The 27,575-nt window shown below is 45.6% G+C and overlaps 1 protein-coding gene across 6 annotated transcripts in view; it reads left to right on the forward strand.

Annotated features, from left to right (window-relative positions):
* CHFR (checkpoint with forkhead and ring finger domains) overlaps positions 1-27,575 on the forward strand; it is a 90,526-nt gene that overhangs the window by 33,692 nt on the left and 29,259 nt on the right. For all 6 annotated transcript variants that reach the window (XM_073628401.1, XM_073628424.1, XM_073628416.1 and 3 more), the window contains 3 exons: positions 372-526; positions 2,908-3,070; positions 22,758-22,897. In XM_073628401.1, coding sequence (XP_073484502.1) covers positions 372-526; positions 2,908-3,070; positions 22,758-22,897 — 458 coding nt within the window. The remainder of the gene's footprint in view (positions 1-371; positions 527-2,907; positions 3,071-22,757; positions 22,898-27,575) is intronic.

Genomic DNA, 27,575 nt, shown 5'->3' on the forward strand with positions numbered 1-27,575 from the left:
GCAGTAAAATCACTGCAGCATTGTCGTTCCTACTGCTATTGTGGTTGCTTAGATGTTAGAACAAATCATAGTCCTTTCAGTGAAGATCTATGCCTAGCTCTGTTCACAGCCTACAGGTTGACAGATACTGCTTTATCTGCAGGCGCTTTAGGGGAATGATGTAAGTGTCCTCAGTCCTTCCCACATTCTATATCACCGTTTAGCAGGGCGCATAAGAAATCTAGCTTCTGAGCTGCATTTATCATTACAAAAGAGGTACAGTACATTTCTTTTAATTTAACGCACCAAAATGCCTGTTTGTCACTCTCTATAAGGGAAAAAAAACTAGAGGCTTTTATATGGACCCTAATTGTGTCTTTCTGTTCTGTTAGTTTGCAGCCTTGTATGCACACATTCTGTGCTGCTTGCTATTCTGGCTGGATGGAGCGCTCTTCCCTCTGCCCTACCTGCCGATGTCCTGTGGAACGTATCTGTAAAAACCACATACTTAACAATTTAGTGGAGGCCTATCTACTCCAGCATCCAGGCAAGTTTTAAGAACAGTGCTTGTATTCCATTAAGATAGGGGATGGAAATTCTAGCTGAAGTAGAAGACATACAAATGCATAGAATGATTTCCTGTTAACACAATGTGCATTGTTGGTGCAGGTAAGAGCCTATTCATGTTTGTGCATTTCAAGTTGTAATACCATTCTTGTGTATAGGTAGTTTCTAGCTACTTGTAGCAGTTTACTGTTTTAAGCCCTTTTTGCTGCTGCTGAAAAGTTTTCATGTTTTTTTTTCATGTTTTGTAAAAACATATTACGTGCTTGAAAACCATCAAAACTATATTTCTGCTAGCGTCTGTTGGGGGACACAGTCCATGTTCTGCTGATGGGTATAGCTGCTGCCTTCAGGAGGTTAGAAACTCCACCCCATCTATATACCTGCATAATACTGTATAAGCTCAATTTACCTTAGTGTACTGAGGAAGTAGTATGTCTCGATGCTGCCATTTTGTGTCCTCCACATGGCATGTGCTCATGCTGTGGGTGTTTTGTGGTCTTTGTCCCATTATTTAGACCATCCGTGTACCTGAACTTGGTGTTTTTGGGGCATGGCTGTACAAACCACCCCCTAACTGGACCCTCTAATCATTGACATCAAGGTCCTTCCAATGTTTGCACTTTGAAAATTATATTCATGTGATGGCTCTTCTATGGTGGCGATTTTGTCTCCCTATTTCTACCTATGTCATAGCTCATATATTTTGACTTTGGTCAGTGTGCTACTAGATATCTAGCATATACCTACATAATACGTTTTGTGCTTTCTGATTTTAGTCTGAGTTGTAAACTCTATTAATACTGCAAGGCAGATCCTGAATAAGCCCTCCTTTTGGGCAAAATGCGTAAATCCGTATACATTCCGCTATCTATCCAAGCACAGTTGGTTGTATTATATGTCTGTTTTGAACATACCAATTTGCACAGAGTTTTTTACTCCTTTTTAATAATTTTGTAAAGAAAGAAAAAAAAATTTTGTGATTTTATGTATTTTACCATAGCGGTCTACTGTTTCTGGGCACTTTAAAATTCCCTTCTCCCACAGTCTGCCTGTCAGGTTGACACAGACTTTTCCCCAAGGCTCGGTTCACACTGGGAGGACTTGGGATCCGACTTGTCGCCCCAAGTCGCCCCAGAAAGAGATTCACATGACAGTGAATGGGAGTGTCTTAATAGACACTACTGAAGTCGCTCCGACTTCAGAGCGTACTCCCTGTACTACTTGGATCCGACTTGGTAGGCGACCTGTACCATAGAAATCAATGGAAGTCGCCTCCAAGTCGGATCTCTCTCTAAAGTCAAGCGACTTTGCAGGCAAAAAATTTCGTTTGCCCAGGCAAACCCCTCCCTCCCAGAGAGCTGATTGTCCTGTGATTGGCCACAGCCGAAGTCGCCTGTCCTGGAGGCGACTTGAAGTCGCGTTGTAATTTGCTAAAGTCGCGCTGAAGTTGTGTTGAAGCCGCGTTGAAGTCGCCGTGCAAAGTCGCGCTGAAGTCGTGTTGCCCCTGTGTGAATCGAGCCTGAAGGGATGCCACTTTACCATCCTAGGCTTTTTGGCACCAGGCATCTATTTCTCATGTATGCAAGGCAACTACTTGACCTTAACCTCATATTCTAGTTTCTGTTTTACCATGTGACTCCTAAGGCACTGGAAAATGCCATCTGTTGATGCAAGGTGCACCAAGCAGTGTTGTGATCTGTGATCTTTGAGGCTGCCTTAGTTTTTCGCTTTCTTTTTTGAGACTGCTTTTAAATGTCCCATTAACAGAAGATTGACTGACTGGCTGTGTACCCCAACAAATACAATTTATTTTACTCCATGTAAAATCCTTTAAACCTGAAATTCGTTAGGGGTGACGGGCAGGTTCTCTTTCATTACTACTAACTGCTTGTACACGTAGGGAAATAGTCAGTTGCAGGAGATGTGCCCTTACCTTTGCCTAGTGTTCAACCATTCAGAGATGGCAGCTATAGTTATTAGTAGACAATTATTTGACTGTGTTCCCCAATGAAACTATGTGTCTCACACTGTGTTGAAGTGATCTACAAAATGAATAACAATTTTTAAAAATGATTGCTGTAACCTTGTTTTAACCCTTTGATTGCCATGGCATATAGGACCCATCCTTTGTGGTAAAAGGGAAAACTACTAAGGGCCCAATCGCACATATGGTAATGCACGTGCATACTGTATGTGCTGCAACACACATACAAAGATGTAAATGTATGGGAGTTTGAATTCAAAATGCATGAATATAACAATATAATATGACTTTCATTATAAATGTATTCATTAATTATATCTTGAAATAGGCTTGGCACTGTAGTCATTTTTTATTTGTATTTTTGCTACAAAATACAGAAAAGTGTCGCAGTGAGGAAGACAGACGGAGCATGGATGCTCGCAATAAGATCACTCAAGATATGCTACAGCCTAAAGTACGACGATCATTCTCTGATGAAGAGGGAAGTTCAGAAGACCTACTTGAACTATCGGATGTCGATAGTGAATCCTCAGACATCAGGTTTGTAACAGGAAAAAATCCCTAAAATTGGACATTATGCTGTATATAATGTTAAAAGTGCAAAAATGCGATGTAACTAAAATTCCAGCCCAATAGGAAAAAAAAAAATCCTATATATACTCATCAGCCACTTTATTAGGTACACCTTGCTAGTACCGGGTTGGACCCCCTTTTGCCTTTAGAATTGCCTTAAAGTGGTTGTAAAGCCACTATCGTACTATCATACCATCCCCTCTGTTACATAGTTGGTGAGGTTGAAAAAACCACAAGTACATCCAGTCCAACCTGTGTGTGTGTGTGTGTGCGCTTATATGTTAATAGTACATTGTATACCCCTGTATGTTGTGGTCGTTAAGGTGCCCATCTAATAGTTTTTTAAATTATCAGTGCTCACTGCTAAAACCACTGTTTGGAAGAGAATTCCACATTCTTACCGCTCTTACAGTAAAGAACCCTCTATGCAGTTTAGGGTTAAACCGCTTCTCTTCTAATTTTAGTGAATGGCCGTGTGTCTTTTTAAATTCCCTTTTGCAGAAAAGTTTTTTTTTTTCTCCCCCTCTGCTAGGGTAACCAGTACGGTATTTGTACATTGAAATCATTTCCCCTCTCAAGCGTCTCTTCTCCAGAGAGAATAAGTTCAATGCTTGTAGTCTTTCCGTGTAGATGAGATCCTCCAGTCCCTTTTTATTAGCTTTGTTGCTTTTCTCTGGACTCTCTCCAGTTCCAGTACATCCCTCCTGAGGACTGGTGCCCAGAACTGGATGGCATACTCAAAGTGCGGCTGGGCCAAAGTCTTGTAGAGTGGGAGAATTATCTTTTTATCTCTGGAGTGAATACACATTTTAATGCATGCCAATTTTCGGTTGGGTTTGCTTGCAGCAGCTTGGCATTGCATGCCATTGCTGAGTCTGTCATCTACTAGAACCCAAGGTCCTTTTCCATCCTAGATTCGCCCAGAGGTTCTCCCCATAGCGAGTAAATTGCATTCATATTTCTTTCTTGAACATCAGGGGACACAGAGCCACAGTAATTACTGATGGGTTATATAGGGTATCACTGGTGATTGGACACTGGCACACCCTATCAGAAAGTTCAACCCCCTATATAATCCCTCCCCTTGCAGGGATACCTCAGTTTTTACGCCAGTGTCTTAGGTGATGGACGTGTAAAGATGTCCTGTGCTGAGCTCCAAAGGGAATATCCTATATCCTATACTGGGGCAAGCCAGGCAGACCGGATCCATTCAAAGTGTCCTTTCGTGGCCGAATTGGATGGTACCCGGGCCTCGTGTCCGAAGAAACAAGGTTTTACCTGTAACGCTTCTCTTTTTAGAGAGCTGGACCCCGCATATTAGAAGATGGTTTTCTAGCCGGGTGCTTTACAGGTCCAGAACTGCAGGATCCCCCTATTCGTAGGGGGCCCCGGTCTCTGACGGTTTTCTAAACGGAGCCCACCGTGAGAGGTGAAGATTGGGTCTGTGTAAACAGAACCCTGCGGCTGGATAAGGTAAGAGGAGATTCCACAGAATTTTTTAATTCTAGTAGGTTTTCTCCTTTAAGGTAAATGCATGCTTTGCCTATTGTGACCACCGGGGGCTGCCAAGAGCACAAACCTTGTCATGCTGATGTCGGCTCAGTGTTCAGGCTTCACAGCATCTCCGGCCGGCTCAAGGTAGGATGGATGGGGGGGATTTCTCATGTTTGATGTTCCCCCCAGGCTAGGGGGAGGCCACAGGGGTCTAGACAGCGGTTATACCGCTCGGGCACCGCCGCCATTGCCGTTTTCAGGCAGGCCCTTCACTACCGGCCTCTCTCCTTCCTCCCCCTCCCCCAGCCTTCCTCCATAGTGTTTCCGGAGGGTCGGCCAGCGCGGGAAGCGCTCGTTTTTTGAAATTCGAGCGGCGGGGGGGGGCGGTAGAGGGGGGGGGGGGCAGGACGTCAGCACAGGTGCTTAGACTCCCACTCAGGCCAGCTGCAGGCTATTAAAGCACTCTGTACAGGTGCACACAGCCTTCGGAGGGACACAGAGCTGACAGGTCGCATGTAAGGTGGGACACAGGCATTCTCCTAGGCAGCATTTACTAAAGTAACACCAGACTAGGCATTGGGTAGCAGGGCTTTTAGCCGGACTACATCGCTCAGCAGTCAGTGTTCATTTTGTGATACCTCCACCTTGTTGCTTTGCACTATGGGTAGAAGAGGTTCAAACACTCCCAGAACCAGAGACACTAGGGGATCTCGTTCAGGTTCTGAGGACCCCCTGTCAGCAGCATCCCCCCGAGGGGCCAGGGACGGCTAGCCAGGGTGAGCCATTGGGGTCAGGGGCTATACCTGCCTCCGGCACTTCAGCCCCTGTATACATTACACAAGAGGTTTTTCCTCAGCTATTAATGGTTTAGAGGAAAGATTAATGGCCGTGATTACATCTTCACTCGGTGGAAGAAAACGCACTAGGCCTTCCTCTGTTTTCCAAGACCCTCAGGAAGAGGAGCTCAGGGATAAAGGAGACGAATCCCTTTCAGAGGATCAGGATGGGACGGATGATTCCTCTTCGGAGGAATCAGGTGGAGAGGGACCCTCTGCGACTTCCCAAGAGGAGAAAGTCTTAGTACAGATCCTTACTGGATTGGTCCGCTCCACATTTAAGTTGCCCGTACCTGAAACTGTTAAAGAATCCTCTTCTGCTTTGGGGTCACTGAAACCTTCTCAAGCAGCACAGGCTTTTCCTGTTCATAATTTACTTGAAAAGCTCATTTATTCTGAGTGGGATCACCCAGACAAACATTTTTTCCGCCGAGAAAGTTTTCAACACTTTATCCGATGGAAGAAAAGTTTATTAAAATGAGGGGAATACTGGCCATTGATGCCGCCATTTCCTCCATAAATAATAGTCTGACTTCTCCTGTAGACAATGCTCAGATGCTCAGGGATCCTGTAGATAAAAAGATGGAATCCCTATTGAAGGATGTTTTCTCCTTGGCAGGTTCAGTGGCTCAACCTGCAGTTGCAGCGATTGGAGTCTGTCAATACTTAAGAGACCATGTTAAGCAGGTTATCAGGGTATTACCTGAACAGCAGGCCCAGGGGTTTGCTAACCTTCCTGCGGCCTTATGTTCCGTTGTTGACGCCGTCAGAGATTCTATCGTGCAAACCTCTCGTCTTTCTCGCATATACGTAGAATCCTATGGTCGAAAAATTGGTCAGCCGAAGCACCATTTAAGAAGCTGCTGGGTTTCCATTTCGTGGTGCAAGGTTGTTTGGAAATGACTTGGATGACTATATCAAGAAAATCTCTGGTGGGAAAAGTACTCTCTTACCTGTCAAGAAGAAGAGTAAGCGTCCCTCTTTCAAACTGACTCTTTCCCCAGTGCCAGGGGCTTCAGCCTCCAGGCAGTCTCGACGGCCTCCTCTGTCTGTCTGGGTTCAGAAGCAAGAGTCAACCCCAGGAACAAAAGAAGTCCTGGGGGAAGAAGCCTATTAGGCAAAGCACTAAGACCTCTTCATGAAGGGGCGCCCCCGCTCATTCGAGTGGGGGGAAGACTGCAGCAGTTCTCAGAACTCTGGCAGGAGGACTTCCAGGACAGATGGGTAATCTCCACTGTAACCTTAGGGTACAAGCTGGAGTTTCAGGAATTTCTCTCTCCTTGGTTCCTCAGATCAAGTGTCTCCAGAGACCCAGAGAAGAAGCAGTTGCTCCTTCTATCGTTAGAGCGACTTTTGTCGCAGGAGGTCGTTATGATGGTTCCCGCAAAGGACCAGGGATTGGGTTTCTATTCCAACCTGTTTACGGTCCAAAAGCCAAATGCAGATGTCAGACCCATTCTGGATTTACGGGATCCGAACCGATTCCTAAGGATTCAGTCCTTCCGCATGGAATCAATTCGGTCAGTAGTCTCCACCCTGCAGGGAGGAGAATTTCTGGCATCGATAGACATCAGAGATGCATATCTGCATGTGCCCATTTTTCCTGCTCATCAGAAGTTTCTGCGCTTTGAGATAGGAGGGCGCCATTTCCAGTTTGTGGCTCTGCCCTTTGGGATAGCCACTGCACCTCGAGTGTTCACAAAGATCTTGGCTCCTCCTCTGGCCAGATTAAGGGCTCAGGGTATAGCTGTCATAGCATACCTAGACGACCTGCTCTTGATAGACCGGTCGGTAGCCTCTTTGAACGGAAACTTGAGGACCGCAGTCAGGTATCTGGAACACCTGGGTTGGATCCTCAACTTAGAGAAACCTTTCCTAAAACCAGTAAGAAGACTGGAGTATTTAGGTCTGATCATAGATACAAGCCAGGAGAAAATATTTCTACCCCAGGCAAAGATCGCTGCTTTAAGAGAGCTGATTCTGGCAGTCAGGACCAAGAAGGGTCCTTCTGTCCGCCTTTGTATGAGACTACTAGGGAAGATGGTTCTTCATTCGAAGCAGTTCCCTAGGCTCAGTTCCATTCAAGAATGCTACAACACAGTATTCTGTCAGCCTGGAACAAGAAGGTTCAGGCGTTAGACTTTCCGATGCACCTGTCGCATGCGGTGCGTCAGAGCCTCAATTGGTGGCTCATACCCGAGAACCTGCAGAAGGGGAAATCCTTTCTACCGGTTACCTGGACGGTGGTAACAACAGATGCCAGTCTGTCAGGTTGGGGAGCAGTTCTGGAACAGTCTGTGATTCAGGGGCTATGGTCCAAGACCGAGAGGTCAACATTCTGGAGATCCGGGCGGTATACCTGGCCCTAAAGGCCTGGACTATCAGGCTACAGGGTTGTGTCAATCATCAGGGAGGCACCCGGAGCCGAGCTGCTCAAAAGGAGGTGAACCAGATCTTAGTCTGGGCAGAGATGCATGTGCCATACATATTGGCAGTTTTCATTCCAGTGATAGAGAACTGGCAGGCGGACTATTTAAGTCACCAGCAGCTACTCCCAGGGAAATGGTCTCTACATCCTGACGTCTTTTGGAATATATGCCAAAGATGGGGGGTCCCAGATGTAGATCTCTTTGTATCCCGATTCAACAAAAAGATAGACAGATTTGTGGCAAGGACGAGGGATCCTCTTGCATGCGGGACGGATGCGTTGGTGATTCCGTGGCATCGGTTCTCACTGATTTATGCATTCCCGCCTATTCTGCTACTGCCACGACTCCTTTGCAGGATCAGGCAGGAAAAGAAGTCGGTACTTCTGGTGGCCCCCGCTTGGCCCAGAAGGACTTGGTATGCAGAAATAGTAAGGATGACGGTGGGTTCCCCATGGACCCTACCAGTACGCCCAGACCTGTTATCTCAAGGTCCAGTGTTCCATCCTGCCTTACAAACGCTAAATATGATGGTTTGGCTATTGAGACCCACGTTCTGAGGAGTCGTGGGCTTTCAGGTCCTGTCATATCTACCTTGATAAGCCAGCTTCCAGAATGATTTATCATAGAGTCTGGAAAGCTTATGTTTCCTGGTGTGAATCCAGGGGTTGGCATCCCAGAAAATATGTCATAGGTAGAATTCTTGATTTTCTACAATTAGGATTAGAGATGAAGCTGGCCTTGAGTACCATCAAGGGCCAGGTCTCGGCTTTATCAGTATTATTTCAGCGACCACTTGCTTCACATTCTTTGGTCTGAAACTTTATGCAGGGGGTGATGCGTCTTAATCCTCCGGTTAAAGCGCCCCTAAACCCCTGGGACTTGAACTTGGTCCTGGCTGTGTTACAGAAACAGCCTTTTGAACCAATAAGTCAGATTCCTTTGGTCTTGTTGACAAGGAAGTTAATTTTTCTGGTGGCCATCTCTTCTGCTAGAAGAGTTTTAGAATTAGCAGCCCTTTCCTGTAAGGAGCCTTATTTGATTATACACAGGGATAGAGTGGTACTGCGCCCTCATCCTACTTTTTTACCGAAGGTGGTTTCTGATTTTCATTTAAACCAAGACATTGTTCTGCCTTCCTTTTTTCCAGATCCCTGTTCTCCGGAAGAGAGATCACTACATTCGTTGGATGTAGTAAGAGCAGTCAGGGCCTATCTCGGGGCAACTGCTCAGATTCGCAAAATGGATGTTTTGTTTGTGCTGCCAGACGGTCCCAATAGAGGACAGGCAGCGTCAAAGGCTACCATTTCTAAATGGATTCGTCAGTTGATTATTCAGGCTTACGGTTTGAAACAAAAGATTCCTCCGTTTCAGATCAGGGCACATTCCACAAGGGCTATTGGTGCTTCTTGGGCAGTGCATCACCAGGCCTCTATGGCTCAAATCTGTAAGGCCGCAACCTGGTCTTCAGTCCATACATTCACCAGATTCTATCAGGTGGATGTGAGAAGGCATGAGGATATCGCCTTTGGGCGTAGTGTGCTGCAGGCTGCGGTACAAGGTCCTCAGGTCTGATTACACCCTACGTTGTGTGGTTCCCCTCCCCTCAGGTAGCATTGCTCTGGGACATCCCATCAGTAATTACTGTGGCTCTGTGTCCCGTGATGTTCGAGAAAGAAAATAGGATTTTTAAAAACAGCTTACCTGTAAAATCCTTTTCTTTCGAAGGACATCACGGGACACAGAGGTCCCGCCCCTCTTCTAATACACTATATTGCTTGGCTACAAAACTGAGGTATCCCTGCAAGGGGAGGGATTATATAGGGGGTTGAACTTTCTGATAGGGTGTGCCAGTGTCCAATCACCAGTGATACCCTATATAACCCATCAGTAATTACTGTGGCTCTGTGTCCCGTGATGTCCTTCGAAAGAAAAGGATTTTACAGGTAAGCTGTTTTAAAAAATCCTATTTTTTGGCACCCAAATGCATTACTTTGCATTTTTCACCATTAAACCCCAATTGCCATGTAGTTGCCCACCCCATTAATTTGTTTAGATCTTCTTGCAAGGTTTCCACCCCCTGCATAGAAGTTATTGCCCTGCTTAGCTTTGTATCGTCCGCAAATAGTGAGATTGAGCTGTTTATCCCATCCTCCAGATCGTTTATGAATAATTTTAAATTGGATAGGTCCCAGGACAAAACCCTGGGGGACCCCACTTTCCGCACCAGACCATTCAGAATACTCCAGAGAGACCGAAAACACCAGAGGAAAGCAGGGGCCACTCAGCAGATCCACCACTCTACTGACATTGTCTCACCGTCTAAATCGATGCCCAAGATGACCAGACTTTGTCAAATTTCCATGGGCATCCACGGTTGATGTACATCAACTTATACAGCGGGAGAGAGCAGCATTTACTTTGTTTTCCCATGTAGCTACATCCGGGGGGACAGAAGAGGTCCATTTACACAATATTTCTTTCTTGGCATAGAAAAGCAAATATGAAATTAGCAATTTGCTGTGATGTGATCGCTGATCATCATCGTGTATACCTATTAAGGCTAATTCAGGCGTCACAGGGACATTCAACTCAAGGCGGACGTTTAAGTGGTCAAATACTTCGGCCCAGAAGTTTGACAGCATAGGGCAGCCCCAAAACATGTGCATGTATGTGCCCGGATGTGTCAAGCATCTGGGACATTGTGGGTCTCTATCAGGATATATTCTAGACATACGTACCGGGGTGAAGTAAACCCTGTGGAGGAATTTGGTCTGTATAAGTTTATCTCCTGCAGCTATAACTAGCTTGGGGCTCTGCTCAAGACTGTCCTCCCAATCTTCCCTCTCTAATGATGGAATATCAGCCTTCCATTGCTCCCAGAGTCTATCCATTTTAGCGCTATCAATTGGAAGTAAAATACCATATAGAGCCGAAAGTGGCTTTTTCAGGTCTTCACAGGACAATAGATTCTCTACGGGGTCCAATTGCAGAATAGGCTGCGTTTGGAATTGGGCCCTGGCCGCATGTCTCAGCTGAACATAGCGAAAGAACATCCACCCAGGTAACTCATATTTCCTAGCTATTTGCGAAAATGACATCAGTGTGCCCGTAGGCATAATATCCCTAAAAGTCTTAACGCCGAATCTCGCCCAAACCTGAGGATCTGTTATTGACCTAAAATGAGGCAAATTAGGGTTTCCCCAGAGAGGCTGTACCGGTGACCATTGACCCGCTATAAGGAACCTACATCTAGCCGCAATCCATACCTTTATCGTCGCCCTAGTTGGGGCAGGGAGATCCTTATACGCTCCCACTCCTCTATACGCCAAGTTTTGCAGTTCCTGTAGTGAGCCTAACCAGGCTGCCTCTACACAAACCGCAGCGTTAGATTTACTCGCCGCAACCCACCAGTATACCATAACCAACATAGCTGCCCAATAATAAACCCTGAAATCCGGGAGGGCCAGTCCCCCCAGGTGTGTCGGTGCACGCAGTGTAGTTTTTGCCAGTCTTGGTATAGAACCATTCCATATAAAGGAGGTAATGCATTTGTCAATTTCTTGGAAAAAGACCTGCGGTATCCAAATTGGACTATTCCAGAAAAAATAATTGAACTTGGATAGAATGACCATTTTGAGAATATTTATACGGCCTAATAAGTTCAATGGAAGTCCGGACCAAGACCGGCATTTTCCCCGTAGGAGTCTAAGCAATGGGAGCAGGTTCAAAGCATAATATTGGCCGACATCCCTAGAGACCCTGACCCCAAGATACTTGAATTCTCCAACCCATTGTAGTGGTGTATGATTGTATGGGCCTTGGGGCTGCCTATCCAGGGAAAAGAGGACCGATTTATTCCAATTGATACGGATGCCTGATAATGCACCAAATTTATCAAATAACACCAGGGCGGCAGACAACGACGGTCCAGAGTCATTTAGATAAAGTAGAGCATCATCCGCATAAAGGGATATTTTCTCTTCTAGGTTGCCAACCCGAATTGCCCTAATCTCCTGTGACTCACGAATTAAAATCGCTAAGGGTTCCAAGGCCAGGGCAAATAAACTAGGGGACAGGGGGCATCCTTGGCGGCTGCCCCTGTGTAGGGAAAATAAGTCTGACATTCGGTCATTAGTACGTACCCTTGCTTTGGGAGCTCTGTAGAGTAGTTGCAGCCAGCGTATGAATTTGGGGCCAAACCCAAAGTGTTGTAACACCCCCCAAAGATACAACCACTCTACAGAGTCAAACGCCTTTTCGGCGTCTAGGGAGACAATCACCCGAGATCCCGCTGTAACATGACCGAATGACAGATTTAAGAAAAGGCGCCTAAGATTTATGTCGGTACCTTTGCCCGGCATAAACCCTGTTTGGTCGGCATGAACCAGGGTGGAGATTACCGACGACAAACGATTAGCTAAAATCTTTGCTAGGATTTTTGCATCAACGTTGAGTAGAGATATTGGTCTGAAGGATGCACATTCCTGTGAGTCCTTGCCAGGTTTGGGTATTAGAACTATAATAGCTTCTTCCATAGACTCTGGGAGAGCGCCTGTCTCCACCAGGCCAGAGAAGAGGGATTTCATCTTGGGGACGAGCACTTCAGCATTTTGTGAATAGAACTCTGTGGGAAGGCCATCTGCACCCGGAGTTTTCCCGCTCTGCAAACTGCCAATTGCAGTCTGGACCTCCTTCCAGGGAAAAATCCCCCTCCTAGTAAATTCCTATGTTCCTCTGATAGGGAAGGGAATGGGATTGCATCCAGATATTCCTGTAATTCTAATGGCGTGAACTGGGCTCTAGAGGTATACACCTCCCTGAAAAACTTCAGGAATTCAGCATTTATTTCCTCTGGAGAGGAAAGCAGCTGTCCATTGGTATTCTGGATACTAGCTATGTGGGTGAAAGCTGTCTGATTTTTTTGTTAGCCAAGCTAACAGACGCCCATTTTTATTTCCGTGTTCAAATATTTTTTGCTTTGTGAGTAGCGTAGATTTTTTTGGTCTGCTCAACGTTCTGTAGGGAGAGCTCACGTAGGGTGTTCTGCCATAAATAATAGTTGTTATCATTAGGGGATTGAATATAATCTGACTCACATCTAGTGGCCTTCTCCTCTAAAGTCTCCCGAGTCCTGGAAGCCTCTTTTTGCAGGAAAGAGGTACGGGCGATATAATCTCCCCTCATCTTAGATTTAGTTCTGTATTGTTAGTAATAATTTTTTTTTTTTTTTGTGCATTTACCATCTGACCCATGAAATTGTCCTGCAAGACATTTAGGAAATGGTGGGCCTTAGACTAATGCGCGGTTCCTTTCGTCCAGCCTGTATCTGGATAATTAAAATACCCCATTATAATGACACTTCCCATCCTTGCCGCCATTCCAAACTGTGATAGGAGGTCCGCCTCCCCCTCCTCCCTCTGGTTAGGGGGCCTATAGCATACTCCCAGTATTACTTTCCCCTTGGTTTCCTCCTTTTGAAGCTCTACCCATAAGGATTCCACCTCCTCCCTTGCTCCATTAGTGATGTTGTCCCTCACATTCACTTGCACATCATTCTTGATATTGACTCCTAAGTTCCTAAAATCATTTTTTAGGACACTCCATCTTCCTCTGATTTTATCATTGGTGCCAACGTGTGTCATGACAGCTGAGTCTTCCCCAGCCCCACCCAATAATCTGTCCACCATATCTGTGATTGCCGAACCCGAGCGCCCGGTAAACAGCATACAGTTCGGCACTTCAGGTCTTTGTGACAGATTGTCCCCTCGGTCCTAGTAATTGTTTAACCACTTCAGCCGCGGAAGAATTTACCCACTTCCTGACCAGTGCGTTTTTTGCGATTCGGCACTGTGTCGCTTTAACTGACAATTGCGCGGTCGTGCGACTTGGCTCCCAAACAAAATTGATGTCCTTTTTTTTCCCACAAATAGAGCTTTCTTTTGGTGGTATTTGATCACCTCTGCGTTTTTTATTTTTTGCGCTATAAACAAAAAAATAGCGACAATTTTGAAAAAAATGCGTTATTTTTTACTTTTTGCTATAATAAATATCCCCAAAAAATAATTAAAAACATTTTTTTTCCTCAGTTTAGGCCGATACGTATTCTTCTACATATTTTTGGTAAAAAAAAATCGCAATAAGCGTTTGATTGGTTTGCGCAAAAGTTATAGCATTTACAAAGTAGGGGATAGTTTTATGGTATTTTTATTAATTTTTTTTTTTTTTCACTAGTAATGGTGGCGATCAGCGATTTTTTTTTTTTTTTTTTTTTTTTTTTTTTTTTTTTTTTTTGTAACTGCGACATTATGGTCGAACACATCGGACATTTTTGGGACCATTGTCATTTATCCCCTTCCCGCCGACCGTACGCAGATATGCGTACTCGGCTTTCCGGGTTTATACCGGGATGATGCCCGCAGCTGCAGGCATCATCCCGGTACCGTTGTTTACAGCGGGCGATCGGCTACCCGTGTATAACAACCGATGCGGCTAAAAGTTGCTCGGTTGTTATACCGGAGGAGCGGGAGGGAACATCCCCCCCCTCCCGCCGCTGTTACCGGGCCTCCCGTGCGATCGGGAGGCCCGGTGTCCAATCGGGTACCTTCGGCGGCTGGGGGCGGGCTGGAACGAAGCTGTGAGCGGCTTCGTTCCAGCCTTCTTGTTGTAAACGCAGAAGCGACGTCATGACGTCACTTCCCGTTTACTCGGCTGCCAATGGCGCCGAATTTAAAAAAGTACACAGTATTCAGAATCGCCGTTTTCGGCGATCTGAATACTTTGACGTGTAAAGGAGGGATGGGGGTCTTTTAGACCCCCCCATCCCTCCATAAAGAGTACCTGTCACCACCTATTACTGTCACAAGGGATTCCTTGTGACAGCAATAAAAGTAAAAAAAAAAAAAAAAAAATTTTTTTTAAAACACAATTTATAAAGTAAAAAAATAAATAAAATAAATAAAAAAAAAATTTTTTTTAAAAGTGCCCCTGTCCCCGCAAGCTCGCGCAGCGAAGAAAACGCATACGGAAGTCGCGCCCGCATATGTAAATGGTGTTCAAACCACACATGTGAGGTATCGCCGCGATCGTCAGAGCGAGAGCAATAATTCTAGCCCTAGACCTCCTCTGTAACTCAAACCTTGTAACCGTAAAAAAATTTTAAAGCGTCGCCTATGGAAATTCATAGGTACCGTAGTTTGTCGCCATTCCACGAGTGAGTGCAATTATAAAGGGTGACATGTTTGGTATCTATTTATTCAGCATAACATCATCTTTCACATTATACAAAAAAATTGGGGTAACTTTACTGTTTGGATTTTTTAAAATTCATGAAAGTGTCCCTTTTCCAAAAATTTGCGTTTAAAACACCGCTGCACAAATACCGTGTGATAAGAAATATTGCAACAATCGCCATTTTATTCTCTAGATTCCCTGCTAAAAAAATATATATAATGTTTGGGAACTCTAAGTAATTCTCTAGCAAAAAATACGGATTTTAACTTGTAAACACCAAATTTCAAAAATAGGCTTAGTCATGAAAGGGTTAAACATCAATCAGTGCTATAAAAATGCACTGATTCCTGTGTAAATGACACTGGCAGTGAAGGGGTTAACCACTAGGGGGCGGGGAGGGGTTAAGTCAGTACTAGGGAGTGTTTTCTAACTGTAGGGGGGATGGGCTAGCTGTGACACATCACTGATCTCTGCTCCCGATGACAGGGAGAAGAAATCAGTGACACTGTCACTAGGCAGAACGGGGAGATGCTGTTTACATCAGCATTTCCCCGTTTGTCCTCTCCGTGAGGCGATCGCGGGTATCCCCGCGACGATCGAGTTTGCGGGACCCGCGAGCAGACTCACGGAGATCCTGGCCGGCGCGCACGCAATGGCACCTGTACGCCCATTTGCCCAGCCGTGCCATTTTGCAGACGTACATCGGCGTGGGAAGTGGTTAAATAAGGACATGTGCTGCACAGTATGTGTTTAACCACTTCCCGCCCGCCCTATAGCGGATTGACGTCCGGGAAGTGGTTCATATGACGTCCAGCAGGATAACATGCCGCAGCGCGCCCCCGGGGCGCGCATCGCGGCAATCGGTGGAGCGGTGTGTCAGTCTGACACACCGCTACACTGATCTTGGTAAAAAGTCTCCGGCGGAGGCTCTTTACCACGTGATCAGCCGTGTCCAATCACGGCTGATCACGCTGTCAATAGGAAGAGCCGTTGATCGGCTCTTCCTCACTCGCGTCTGACAGACGCAAGTAGAGGAGAGCCGATCGGCGGCTCTCCTGGCAGGGGGGTCTGCGCTGATTGTTTATCAGCGCAGCCCCCCCGCAGATAACCACACTGGACCACCAGGGATCGCCACTAGGACCACCAGGGAAGGGGCAACATGTGGATGGCCAGGTATGTACTCCATGGCCATCCACATGTGCCCAGTGTGCCAAATCTGTGCCAATCAGTGCCCACAAATGGGCACTGATTGGCACAATTATGTTGCAGTGATGAAAAATCAAAAAAGGACTGCGCTAAAACACATATTGAACACCATACATGGTTATGTGAATAATAAAAAAACAGCAATCAATCAAATATTCGAAGGTGAATGAAAACCATACAGTAGGAATAAATGAATAATAGGGTGAACCGAATGAGACACAAATGGTAACAATGAAATTGCCAAAAATATATCCAAGGGAATGGTGAAAATGTTCAAAGAAAATGAGTCCCTGGAGCCGGAGCTAATAGAGGGTGATCAAATGGTTAAACACTCAGCACCCAGTGAGAAATCCTCCACCTTATAGGATGTATGCTTACCAGAGGTAAGCTGGATAATAGCTTATCTTAGGATATCCACACGGGGGACACAGCTCTATGGACCTCCTCACAGGAAAGGGGTAGGCAGGAACTCTCTAGAACCGGACCTCAGACAGCATACCTCCTTCCCTAGCCTTCCTTCTGGGTTCATGACCGAGGCCCAAATTACATATCACAAGCACTGTGCTGCATAACATGCTTTAAGAGAACATATACAGTGGGGCCGGAAAGTATTTATACCCCCTTACATTTTTCACTCTTTGTTATATTGCAGCCATTTGCTAAAATCATTTAAGTTCATTTTTTTCCTCATTAATGTACACACAGCACCCCATATTGACAGAAAAACACAGAATTGTTGACATTTTTGCAGATTTATTAAAAAAGAAAAACTGAAATATCACATGGTCCTAAGTATTCAGACCCTTTGCTCAGTATTTAGTAGAAGCACCCTTTTGATCTAATACAGCCTTTAGTCTTTTTGGGAAAGATGCAACAAGTCTTTCACACCTGGATTTAGGGATCCTCTGCCATTCTCCTTGCAGATCCTCTCCAGTTCTGTCAGGTTGGATGGTAAACGTTGGTGGACAGCCATATTTAGGTCTCTCCAGAGATGCTCAATTGGGATTAAGTCAGCGCTCTGGTTGTTGTGAAGCCACAGCTTTGTTATTTTAGCTGTGTGCTTAGGGTCATTGTCTTGTTGGAAGGTAAACCTTCAGCCCAGTCTGAGGTCCTGAGCACACTGGAGAAGGTTTTCGTCCAGGATATCCCTGTACTTGGCCGCATTCATCTTTCCCTCGATTGCAACCAGTCGTCCTGTCCCTGCAGCTGAAAAACACCCCCACAGCATGATGCTGCCACCGCCATGCTTCAATGTTGGGACTGTATTGGACAGGTGATGAACAGTGCCTGGTTTTCTCCACACATACCATTTAGAATTAAGGCCAAACAGTTCTATCTTGGTCTCCTCAGACCAGAGAATCTTATTTCTCACCATCTTGGAGTCCTTCAGGTGTTTTTTTTAGCAAACTCCATGCGGGCTTTCATATGTCTTGCACTGAGGAGAGGCTTCTGTCAGGCCACTCTGCCATAAAGCCCCGACTGGTGGAGGGCTGCAGTGATGGTTGACTTTCTACAACTTTCTCCCATCTCCCGACTGCATCTCTGGAGCTCAGCCACAGTGATCTTTGGGTTCTTCTTTACCTCTCTCACCAAGGCTCTTCTCCCCCGATAGCTCAGTCTGGCCGGACGGCCAGCTCTAGGAAGGGCTCTGGTCGTCCCAAACGTCTTCCATTTAAGGATTATGGAGGCCACTGTGCTCTTAGGAACCTTAAGTGCAGCAGACATTTTTTTGTAACCTTGGCCAGATTTGTGCCTTGCCACAATTCTGTCTCTGAGCTCTTCAGGCAGTTCCTTTTGACCTCATGATTCTCATTTGCTTTGACATGCACTGTGAGCTGTAAGGTCTTATATAGAAAGGTGTGTGGCTTTCCTAATCAAGTCCAATCAGTATAATCAAACACAGCTAGACTCAAATGAAGGTATAGAACAATCTCAAGGATGATCAGAAGAAATGGACAGTACTTTAGTTAAATATATGAGTGTCACAGCAAAGGGGTCTGAATACTTAGGACCATGTGATATTTCAGTTTTTCTTTTTTAATAAATCTGCAAAAATGTAAACAATTCTGTGTTTTTCTGTCAATATGGGGTGCTGTGTGTACATTAATGAGGGGAAAATGAACTTAAATGATTTTAGCAAATGGCTGCAATATAACAAGTGAAAAATTTAAGGTGGTCTGAATACTTTCCGCCCCCACTGTATGTGTGTGTATGTATATATATATGTGTGTGTGTGTGTGTGTATATATAATATTATTATTATTATCTTTTTTTGGCAACAAACGCTTTTATTCTTTGTAGCATAGATTCAACGAGGTGTTGGAAACATTTCTCAGAGATTTTGTTCCATAGTGGCGATGGCATCACGCAGTTGCTGCAGATTTGCCTGCTGCACATTCATGCTATAAATCTCCCGTTCCTGCACGTCCCAAAGGTGCTCTATTGGGTTAAGATCTGGTGACAGTGGAGGCCATTGGAGTACAGTGAACATATTGCCATGTTCAAGAAACTAGTTTGAGATGATTTGAGCTTTGTGACATGGTGCATTATCCTGCTGGAGGTAGCCATCAGAAGATGGGTACACTGTAGTCCTAAAGGGATAGACCTGGTCAGCAACAACACTTGGGTAGGCCGTGGCATTTTAAACAATGCTCAATTGGTACTAAGGGCCCAAAGTGTACCAAGAAAATATCCCCCACAACATTACTCCACCACCACCAGCCTGAACCGTTTATATAAGGCAGGATGGATCCATGCTTTCATGTTTTTTATCCCAAATTCTAACCCTACCATCTGAATGTTGCAGCTGAAATCGAGACTCATCAGACCAGGCAACATTTTTCCAATCTTCTATTGTCCAATTTTGGTGAGCCTGTGCGAATTGTAGCCTCGGTTTTCTATTCTTAGATGACAGGAGTGGAACCCGGTGTGGTCTTCTGCTGCTGTAGCCCATCTGCTTCAAGGTTCAATGTATTGTGCGTTCAGAGATGATATTCTGCATACCTTGGTTGTAACAAGTGGTTATTTGAGTTACTGTTGCCTTTCTATAATTTTCTAACCAGTAGGCCCATTCTCCTCTGATATCAACAAGGCATTTTCATACTAACAACTGCCACTCGCTGGATATTTTCTCTTTTTCTGACCATTCTCTGTAAACCCTAGTGATGGTTGTGCTTGAAAATCCCAGTAGATCAGCAGTTTTTGAAATACTCAGACCAGCCCGTCTGGCACCAACAACCATGCCATGTTCAAAGTCACTTGAATCCCCTTTCTTCCCAATTCTGATGCTCGGTTTGAACTTCAGTCATCTTCACCACATCCTAAATACATCAAGTTGCTGCCATGTGATTGGCTGATTAGCAATTTGTCTTACCAAGCAAATGAAATTAAAAAATAAAATATGTTGCTGATGAATGTATCTCTAACAGAATAAATCAATTCATCAGTGTAGGCAGACTAATAAAGGTGAATGAACAATTCCTATATCTACATATAATAAATTAATGCAAACATATAAAATAAAAGTAAAAAAAGTTTGTGTGTCTTCATAAAGTAAAAAAGTTCCATCCATAAACATTCCTTGTGTGCAACAACATTTCTTCTGATGAAATTTTAACACTTCCACACTCAATCTATGTGAATTCACTCACTTTACTATTGACCTCCAAACTAGATGAGGTCCATTATTTATGTTCATGACTATATTAAGCCATGTGTCAAATTATTACCCTCTACAGCTTATTTATTACTGTACTGTAGGGATGAGCCGAACACCCCCCTGTTCGGTTTGCACCAGAACATGCGAACAGGAAAAAAGTTCGTTCGAACATGCGAACACCATTAAAGTCTATGGGACACGAACATAAATAGTCAAAAGTGCTAATTTTAAAGGCTTTTATGCAAGTTATTGTCATAAAAAGTGTTTGGGGACCTGGGTCCTGCCCCAGGGGACATGGATCAATGCAAAAAAAAGTTTTAAAAACCGCTGTTTTTTCAGGAGCAGTGATTTTAATAATGCTTAAAGTCAAACAATAAAAGTGTAATATCCCTTTAAATTTCGTAGCTGGGGGGTGTCTATAGTATGCCTGTAAAGGGGCGCATGTTTCCCATGTTTAGAACAGTCTGACAGCAAAATGACATTTCAAAGGTGGGCGGCACAGTGGTGTAGTGGGTAGCACTCTCGCCTAGCAGTAAGAAGGGTCGCTGGTTCGAATCCTGACCACGACACTACCTGCCTGGAGTTTGCATGTTCTCCCTGTGTCTGCGTGGGTTTCCTCCGGGTACTCCGGTTTCCTCCCACACTCCAAAGACATGCTGGAAGGTTAATTGGATCCTGTCTAAATTGGCCCTAGTATAGGTATGAATGTGAGTTAGGGACCTTAGATTGTAAGCTCCTTGAGGGTATAGGGACTGATGTGAATGTATAATATATATGTAAAAGCGCTGCGTAAATTGACGGCGCTATATAAGTACCTGAAATAAATAAATAAATAAATAAAGGAAAAAAAGTCATTTAAAACTACTCGCGGCTATTGCATTGCCGGTCCGACAATACACACAAAAGTTCATTGAAGACTTTCTTCTTTCTTCTTTCTTCTTCTTTCTTCTTCTTTCTTCTTCTTTCTTCTTCTTTCTTCTTCTTTCTTCTTCTTTCTTCTTCTTTCTTCTTCTTTCTTCTTCTTTCTTCTTTCTCCTTCCTTCCTTCTTTCTTCTTTCTTCTTTCTTCCTCTTCCTCCTCCAGCATCTCCTCCGCGGCATCTTCATCTTCTTCTCCGGGCCGCTCCGCATCCATGCTGGCATGGAGGGAGGCTCCCGCTGTGTGACGCGTCTCCTCTTCTGACGGTTCTTAAATAACGGGGGGGGGGGGGGCAGGGGCCACCCGGTGACCCCGCCCCCCTCTGACACACGGTGACTTGATGGGACTTCCCTGTGACATCACGGGGAATGCCACAGGAAAGTCCCGTGCGTCAGAGGGGGGCCCCGCCCCCCGTTATTTGAGAACCGTCAGCAGAGGAGACGCGTCACACAGCGGGAGCCTCCCTCTATGCCAGCATGGATGCGGAGCGGCCCGGAGAAAAAGATGAAGAAGATGAAGAGCGGGAGCCTCCCCCCATGCCATGGCTGCGGAGTGGCCCGAGGAGAATAAGATAGAAGACGCCACGGAGGAGATGCTGGACAAGAACACCGGAAGAAGAACCAGAAGAAGATGAAGGAAGATAGAAGAAAGAAGAAGCATTTAAATAAAGGAATTGTCAAAAACTGTCTCTTGTCATTTTTAAAAATTTTGACAGTTTTTTAGTGAAACGGGAGGGGTACTTTTGTACCCCCTTACCATTTCACACGGGGGGGGGCGGGATCTGGGGGTCCCCTTGTTAAAGGGGGCTTCCAGATTCCGATAAGCCCCCCCGCAGACCCCCCACAACCACCGGCCAGGGTTGTGGGGATGAGGCCCTTGTCCTCATCAACATGGGGACAAGGTGTTTTGGGGGGCTACCCCAAAGCACCCTCCCAATGTTGAGGGAATGTGGCCTGGTATGGTTCAGGAGGGGGAGGGCGCTCTCTCGTCCCCCCCCCCCCCCTTTTCCTACGGCCTGCCAGGTTGCGTGCTCGGATAAGGGCCTGGTATGGATTTTTGGGGGGACCCCACGCCGTTTTTTTTTTATTTTTTTTTTTTTCATTTTGGCTCTGGGTTCCCCTGTGGGGAATTCCCATGCCATTTTTATCAATGAACTTTTATGTGTATTGTCGGACCGGCAATGCAATAGCCGCGAGTAGTTTTAAATGACTTTTTTTCCTTTTGAAATGTCATTTTGCTGTCAGACTGTTCTAAACACGGGAAACATGCGCCCCTTTACAGGCATACTATAGACACCCCCCAGCTACGAAATTTAAAGGGATATTACACTTTTATTGTTTGACTTTAAGCATTATTAAAATCACTGCTCCTGAAAAAACAGCTGTTTTTAAAACTTTTTTGCATTGATCCATGTCCCCTGGGGCAGGACCCAGGTCCCCAAACACTTTTTTTATGACAATAACTTGCATATAAGCCTTTAAAATTAGCACTTTTAATTTCTCCCATAGACTTTTAAAGGGTGTTCCGCGGCATTCGAATTTGCCGCGAACACCCCAAATTGTTCGCTGTTAGGCGAACTTGCGAACAACCGATGTTCGAGTCGAACATGAGTTCGACTCGAACTCGAAGCTCATCCCTACTGTACTGTTACAGTAATATCTGCAAATGGTTTGTTTAAAAATCAGTGTTATCCACAACAATTTTAAGCTGAGCATTCATTTCTTTTATTGATCCTCCAGAATATAAAGGAATACCATGTATTGAATATTACCACGCAACATTTTTTTCCTTGGAATTTTGGAGCACAGCTTTCCATACATGGTTATCTTCTCCTTTTGGTGCTTTTCAAGTAATTTGCCTTTGGTTACATTTTCACCCTACAGCCAACCCTACACTGTCTGCCGCCAATGTCCGGGATATGGTAGACACAATGTGCAGCCCCCACCTTATCCTCCACCTCTTGAGACTGATGCATCACGGTCTGCAGGTGATGCTCCATCTACCTCTGCTACGTTTCCTGCAGGTTAGTGTTTTACCAGTTGACCTCTCACAGCTGTTTTAGAGCCAGAGAAATGTTTAAATTGCAGCTACAAACCGGTCGATTTGGCAACTTGAGATTTGAGATACATTCTATTTTTGTGGGATGGGAGGATAACCCAAGACTTTTTTGTTTCTGGTTTTTTTTTTTTTTTTTTTTTATTTGTGGTATTATCTTGAAATTTCACTTTTCACAATGGCAATACAAATTTAAAATGCATTTTTCCAGTTTGACCAGTTTTTTTAAAGTTGCCTTGCTATGAACAAATTGTTGCTATGAAGCCTGAAGTAGTTTGTAAAAAGTTGAATACCTACAATGTCCAGTAGGCAGCAGTCTTTTTTTTGTATTTTTTTTAAGACTGTGTCAAACAATGCCTTTCCCCTATTGTGTGCTAGGCTTCCTCCGGCCAGCAACTACATCACTACTGGACACTGTAGTGATGTAGCAGCTGCCAGGGCAATACATACACAGGGCACTCTTACCGCGCAGGCCAATTTTTAGCTATCAGCACTGTCACACTTTGAATGACAATTGTGAGGTCATGCAACACTGTACCCAAATGAAATTTATTTTTTTTATTTTCACACAAATAGGGCTTTCTTTTGGTGGTAATTATTCACTGCTGGGTTATTTTATTTTTGATTAAAAAATAAAAAAAGACCAAAAAATCCTTGGAAAAAAAAAAAAGTAACGAAGAAACATCCATCTGGGCAATTTAAATTTGTCCCTAAGTTCTGCAAAAGAAAGAAGTGTACCTGTTATGAATATGTCACGCAGGGTCTTAACCCCATATCTAACCCAAAGCTGAAGGTCAGGGATGGAACAAAGAAGCAGAAGATTTGGGTTGCCCCACAACGGGTTAAAGGGAGACCATCTATTAGGTTTGCGAAATCTGCTCCTAACTACTCCCCAAATCCTAAGAGTAGTCTTGATGGGACATGGCAAAATGGGATAGGCCTGGCGTCCCCGGTAAACCAAGTTCCCTAGCTCCTGGAGGGATCCCAATATAGCGGCCTCAAGGCACACCACTGCATTAGCCCGGGAGAGACATATACCACCAGCGAACAGTGACCAAGACAGCCACTCCAAAATAGACCCGCAGATCTGGCAGTGTCAGTCCACCACACTGCACCGGGAGAATTCAGTTTGACTTTGCTAACCTTGGGGGGCTTCCCCCTCACAGGTCCCCATACACCGATCTACATCCTTAAAGAAGGAATTGGGCACCCAGGTTGGGCAGTGACGAAAAACATAGAGAAATTTTGGGAAGAAAAATAATTTTCAGAAGGTTAATATGTCCCATGAGATTCAAAGGCAGAGAAGTCCACGCAGCACACCTCTCCGGAAGTTAGGGCAACAGTGGGAGTATGTTGCGTTCGGAAAAACTTGCCGGGTCCCTCCGATCCTGGATGCCCAAATACCTAAATTGTTCTTCCCATACCAAGGGGGTGACCGATGCATCGGCACACGTCTGGAGATCTAGAGGGGATAACATGGACTTGTTGACTCCCAGTTGATGCGAATCCCTAAATAGTGACCAAATTCATTAAGTCTAAGGCAGCCTTAAGGGAAGTATCTGCATCCTGTAAGTAAAGGAGAGCATCGTCGGCGTAGACAGAGAGATTCTCTTCCAAGGACCCCACCCTCAGCCCCTTAACCTTCCCAGAGGAAACCCCACTCTACCGAGTCAAACAGCTTTTCGGCGTCGAGGGAGGCAATTTATGCTTCCCAGGCATGAACCCAGTTTGATCCACATGAATGATGTCCTCAAGAACCTTAGTATGATGATTTGCCAAGATCTTCAACGTTAAAAGGAGATATTGGTCAGTATGAGGAGCATTCCTCAGGGTTCTTACCCGGCTTGGGCACCAGCAGCACCACCGCCTCTAACATGGAATCGGGCGAGGACCCCAAAATAAAAAAAACTTCAAACAAGGCAGTAAGTCCAGGAGCAAGTAGATCTAACTGTTGCGAATAAATCTCAGTGGGGAGTCCATCCATTCCTGGGGTCGTTCCAGTCTTAAGTTGAGTCATAGCTAGCTGAACTTCCTCCAGGATGATAGCCTGATCCAGGTCAGAACTAGTCCCAGAGTCGAGAGTGGGGAAGGCAATTCTGTCAAGGTAAGTGTACAGGTCAGAAGTATTATAGGCCACACGAGAAGAGTATAAGAGCCGGTAGTATTGAAATGACCTGTCATTTATGTGAGTGGGCAACCGCAGCAGTGTTCGCTTAGGGCAGTGATGGCGAACCTTTTTGAGCCCGAGTGCCCAAACTGAAATAAATAAGTTGGTTTTGTGTTGCAAAGTGCCAATGCGGCAATTCGTGAGAGGGGTGCTGAGCGAAAGAGAGGGGGTGTGTGTAAGAGAGAGAGAGAGATTGTGTGTGAGAGAGAGAAAGAGAGAGTGGGGGTTGTGAGAAAGAGAGAGGTTTTGTGTGTGTGTGTGTGCGAGAGAGAGATGGGGTGACAGAGAGAGAGAGAGGGGGTGACAGAGAGAGAGAGAGAGGGGGTGACAGAGAGAGAGAGGGGGTGACAGAGAGAGAGAGAGGGGGTGACAGAGAGAGAGAGAGGGTGACAGAGAGAGAGAGAGGGGGTTAGAGAGGGAGAGAGAGGGGGGACAGAGGGAGAGAGAGAGAGAGGGGGGGACACAGAGGGCACACAGGAGAGAGAGAACAGAGAGAGAGGGGAGACAGAAAAAGAGGGGGGCAGAGAGAGAGGGGAGACAGAAAAAGAGGGGAGCTGAGAGAAAGGGAGACCTCTAGCTCTGTCCCTGCTCTGCCTCCTTGCCCCAGTCTTTGTCTGCAGGTATTCAGTGTATAAGTGTGCCCGGTAGCTGTCTCCATCCTTGATCCGGGAGAGCGCTCTGCTCTGTTCCATCCAGCGGCTTCCTCACAGCCTGCGCCTCTCGCCTGTCCTTGTCTTACAGGCCCACAGTCAGTCTGTTCTCCAGGCCTCACTGTTGAAGGGGGTTTGAGGTGCCAGGGATGCTGCTCCCCTCTTCAGCCATAAAATTAAGCGGTGAAGCTCTTCTCTCCCTCCCGCCCTGTCAGGCCTGTAGCCTACCAAGCGGAGCCGCCCACTCGTGCAGTTTCTTGCACCTTGCCGCTGCTTGCTTCTCTCTCTCCCGAGCTGTTAGGCCTGTAGCCTTCTGTGCAGAGGCTGCGGAGCCGCCCACTCACTCATGCAGATAATTTCTTGCACCTCGCCGCTGCTTGCTGCCGTGTCCTCCCCGCCGTGAACCTGGACCCTCTCGTGTGCCATAGGTTCGACATCACTGCCCTAGGGTCTCTGATACCACTAATATTTGTTGCGGCAAACTGGCCCTTAGCTAACCACGCCAATAGTCTACCATTTTTTAGTTCCGTGTTCAAAAATTCTCTGTGTAGTAGCTAACAAAGACTTCTGAGTCATTTCCATTCGAAGTAAGGACACCCGTTTTTTAAGAGCATATTGCCAAGCCCCATAAGTATTGGGGTTAGGGTCGTCTACAAGAGCAGCCTCCTTCCGACTAACCTCCTTCTCCTCCAACTCATCCAGGGACTGCTCAGATGCTTTGCGGGCAGCTGCCACGTGGGAGATGAACACTCCCCGAGTCCAAGCCTTAAAGGCATCCCATGTTACCGTAGGGGTAGTAGATTCTGCGTTAGTCAACCAATACTGACAGATTCCTTCCTGAAAGTTATCCTAAATAGCAGGGTCCTCAATCCAGTATCTGTACAGCCTCCACAACCACTCCTATGGCGGCCCAGCTCCAAAGTGACCCTCACCGGGGCATGGTCTATAACACCCCTGGGGAGGATAGTGGCCTCCGACACTACGCAGCATGGTCTGGGTAGCATAGACCAAGTCAATTCATGAGAACATCCAGAAGGATGCAGAGTGACATGAAAACTCCCAAAGGGTAGAGTGAAAGTGTCGCCAGACATCCACGAGCAAAAGTGTTTGCCCACTGGGCCAAGGCGGCGGACCACCAAGGGGTGGGAGAGAGTCTATCCAGGTTTGGAGAAGGGGTCATATTAAAATCTCACATTAGAAGCACATCATTCACCCCATAGTGAATGGTAGCAAGCATAGAGGCATCAGCTGGAGGAGGTAAATGAAGACCCAGCAAAATCATGGGAAAATCTGCTATTAATACATGCATCACACCGTAACGACCCTCTGGGTCTGTCCTGATATCCAGAAGCTGAAAAGGAAGCGATCAGTGTACTAGTACACTAACTCCCCTGGAGTACGTTGCATGGTAATGCGAACCAAGCCCGCTTAAGGCCCAGTATGCAAGATCCTATAAAATGCATCTTTTGCAAAATACAGATCTGAGGATTGCATTTTTTAAAGATATTTAAACGCTAGGGTGACAACTGGGCCGCTGGCAAGAGGGAATGCAAAAGTTCCTCAACCAACACTGGGGTTTTTACCCTCAGTCCCCTCCGGTAGGCCAATGATATGGATGTTATTTAGCCGGCATCTATTCTCAGCATCTTCAGCTCTATAATCCAGCGTCTTCATATTAAATTGTAGAGTGCGGAGTGCTCCATCATGCTCTGCCACTGTGTCCTCCTACATGGCCCACCCGCACCTCATTAGTGATTAGGCGGAAACGGACCTTATGCAGATCCTGGTGATAAGCCCCATATCCAGCTGCACCGCCTCAATTTTGTTGG

The sequence above is a fragment of the Aquarana catesbeiana genome, linkage group LG01 (assembly GCF_042186555.1).
Source record: "Aquarana catesbeiana isolate 2022-GZ linkage group LG01, ASM4218655v1, whole genome shotgun sequence".
Lineage (NCBI taxonomy): Eukaryota > Metazoa > Chordata > Amphibia > Anura > Ranidae > Aquarana > Aquarana catesbeiana.